The 3,440-nt window shown below is 43.6% G+C and overlaps 1 protein-coding gene across 1 annotated transcript in view; it reads right to left on the reverse strand.

Annotated features, from left to right (window-relative positions):
• Positions 1-3,440, reverse strand: part of arhgap32b (Rho GTPase activating protein 32b) — a 468,773-nt gene that overhangs the window by 57,986 nt on the left and 407,347 nt on the right. The window contains exon 14 of the mRNA XM_037687644.1: positions 2,199-2,344. Within this exon, the coding sequence (XP_037543572.1) occupies positions 2,199-2,344 (146 nt within the window). The remainder of the gene's footprint in view (positions 1-2,198; positions 2,345-3,440) is intronic.

Here is a 3,440-nt window from a genome sequence, read left to right on the forward strand (position 1 = left end):
TAAAAGTCGACACTTCCTAGTTCCAGTAGTTCTGAGAGCAGAACCAAACAGAAGAGTTCGGAGTTCTGAGACATGAACCGGAGTTCTGGGAGATGTTCTGAAAGTTCTGAGACATGAACCGAAGTTCTGAGAGCAGAACCGAACAGAAGAGTTCTGGGAGCACAGGAGAACAGAAGTTCTGAGTTCCTCTGAGTCTTCTCAGAGTCCCGTTAAGTTCTTCTGGTACTGATGAAGTTCGGCTGGAGTTCCTGTAGGAGCCACGATGCCTTGCTGTGGCTCCACCTGGTGAAAGCTTATAACTTCTGAGGAGGTTTGTTCTGTGGAACGAGTTCTCACGACTTCTGCCGAGTCACAGCCGCCCTGAGGAGACGCTGAAAGGTAGCGTACCAGGGACCTCTTGACTGCCGCGGATTCATCCTCCGCCAAAGGTAAAGAGTCGTCATGAGCTTCACTACCAGTGTACCGCAGGCGAACTGCGCTTGAAAGGAGCGTGTTGTTCTGGTCTACAGACATACATCCTCATCCACATATTTTCTCTCCGTTTAAACTCCTTCATTTCCCATCTTTAAAACTCTTCTATCTTGCCAGTAAAAGATAAGCTAAAAGTCTGCAGATATTGATTTAAGATCTAAGGATATGTCTGTTGTAATAAGCTGCAAGTGAGAAATCATGGCCGTATGATTTCTCATTGTAAAGCTCATTAATTAAGCTGTGTTATTGCGTTCAATCAGAATAATCAAGTGTACAATGTTGATGTTAAATTTTGATTCTGTTAATAAATGACCACATTCATTTTGATGGGTCAAAGAAAATTAACGTCTCACGTCACTGTACTTATAAACACAATATCTCTCTCACATATCTGTCAAGTAGCTCGAAAAAGAGAGAACCCGTCATTAAATATTGATTGTAGTGGCGCTCCTACGCTAACTAACCCTACATCACTACAGTTAGCAGGCTATCTCTCCAGGATAAGTAAGATTCCTCAACGTTAGTGGAGCGCCATTTTCTTTCCAGCTTTCTAAATGTCTGTTTTATAGTACGTAACTCAGAAATGAATTAAGGAGCTAATCTCCTCTGATTGATTACTTTATTTTTCAGCGGAACAGCTTTATTGAGTGAAGTTTGCATTGAAGTTGTAAAATTATCAACTAGATGATCTAAGTCACCGCTCTCTGAAAATGATGGAAGAGAATCTTTAAATTTGGTTACAGCATTTTCTGATAAGCACCTGTTAAGGTGAAATTTACTCTAAGTGGCTGTGTAGTCATTTAATGTAAACTCAAATGTAATTAAAAAATGGTCAGACACAACAGGACTTTGAGGAAATATTACAAAGTTATTACTTTCGATGCCATAGGTCAGAACCAGGTCAAGGGTGTGATGATGAGAGTGAGTAGATGTTCGGACGTTTTGGGTAAAAACAGTTGACTCTATTAACACATTACACACACACACACACACACATACATATATATATATAATAAATAGTCCCTAAAATAGCTTACAGTGAACTGGCACTGAATGAATAAATTGAAGTGAGAACTGTTCTGTTCTCAGATGAATCCAGATGTAAAAAGTATTTTTGAACACCACATCCAAACTAAAGAGGAGCGAGATCTATTATCAGCACACAGTTCAAAAGTCAGCCTCTCTGATGGTATGTGGGTGCATTACCACCTCTGGCACAGGCAACCTACACATCCTACAACCTACAACACAGAATAAATACAGATTTAACAACATTGCTCCCATCCAGAGGACATTCAGCTGACGCTCACGCTGCATCCAGGACACCAGAAGAGTCCAGTTGCTGAACGGACCTGCCTGCAGTCAAAACCTGCCTGCAGTCCATATCTTGCACCAGCTGAAAACACTTCATGCATTATGAAAGGAAAAACAAATCCACCACAGAACAGCAAGGCCTGACGAACAGCCAGAGTCCTACATTAGACGGGATTCAACAACTGGTCTCCTCAGTTCCTCCTAAAAATCAGAGAAATCTGGACCTGGAACAACTTTTTACAAGATGTGTTGTTATAAAAAAAAAAAAAAACCTTCCTGTTTTGACATGTAAACACACGTGTATAAACATCTGATGTGTTCACTGTAGAATCAAATATGGGTTTATGACGTATCAGTGCAGTTAGTTTTATTAACACGTTCTGCAGATGTTTTAGAGACAGGATGAGACTCACCGGGCAGAGCCATGGTCTTCAGCTCGCTGGGCTCGCTCGGGTTGCGCTGCAGCTTGCGTTTGGACATGGAGGACGACTTGCCCAGGTTGAAGAAGGACCGCCAACTGCCCACAGGAGACTTCTTTGATTTAATTGGAGGTCTTTTCCTACAACAGAGAAGTTTGTTACTACAGTGACGGTGGAGTGTTCGTGCTGCTGCAGGAACATCTGGACTCCAGCAGGACGCCAATCACTCTCATGGTGTTGGTTTCAGTTTGACTCTTTGTTCTCTGGCTTTATGGCATTTAGAACATTTTGGATTTTCTTGCTCAGTTTCACTCATCCCAGTCTGTACTCCGTGGTTTCAGTCATTTGGATTTTAAAGCTACTTCTCTCTTTCCTGCAGTTTGGGACGATCTAAACATTAAAATTTTGACAAACACACTAAAGTTTGTATTGTTTCAGTGCTGTGTCCACACAGAAATCTTGTTTAAAGAGCCCAGAACTGTATTTTCTGAAAATGAGTTCCACAGTGGGCAGCATGGTGGTGCAACTGGGAGAGCTGTTGCCTCTCAGTGTGCAGGTTACCCTGGTTGAAATCCCGGCCGGGGACCTTTCTGGGTGCAGTTTGCATGTTCTCTCTGTGCTTAGTGGGTTTTCTCCAGGTACTCCAGTTTCCTCCCACAGACCAAAAACATGCATGTTAGACTGACTGGTAACTAAATTGTCCCTAGGTGTGAGTGAGAGTGTAAATGATTGTTTGTCTCGTTTGTCTCTATGTGTCCCTGTGATGGACTGGAGACTTGTCCAGGTGTTCCTGTGATGGACTGGAGACCTGTCCAGGTGTCTCTGTGATGGACTGGAGACCTGTCCAGGTGTCCCTGTGATGGGCTGGAGACCTGTCCAGGTGTCCCTGTGATGGACTGGGGACTGGAGACCTGTCCAGGTGTCCCTGTGATGGACTGAAGACCTGTCCAGGTGTCCCTGTGATGGACTGAAGACCTGTCCAGGTGTCCCTGTGATGGACTGGAGACCTGTCCAGGTGTCCCCCGTCTCTCGTATAGTGATGGCTGGACATGGACACCAGTGACCCCCACTATCCTACAAAGGAAGAAGCGGGTAAAGATGATGGATGGTTCCACAGTGGCACAACCTTGAAACACCACCTCTGCTTGTGTGGACAACTAAAACACAGTTATTTGAAAACTCTGATGTCATAGAGCCATTCAAAAAGCGTTCAATACAAAAACAACTGGACTTTAT

Source organism: Nematolebias whitei, chromosome 14, assembly GCF_014905685.2.
Source record: "Nematolebias whitei isolate Nwh7 chromosome 14, NemWhi1, whole genome shotgun sequence".
NCBI classification, from domain to species: Eukaryota; Metazoa; Chordata; class Actinopteri; order Cyprinodontiformes; family Rivulidae; genus Nematolebias; species Nematolebias whitei.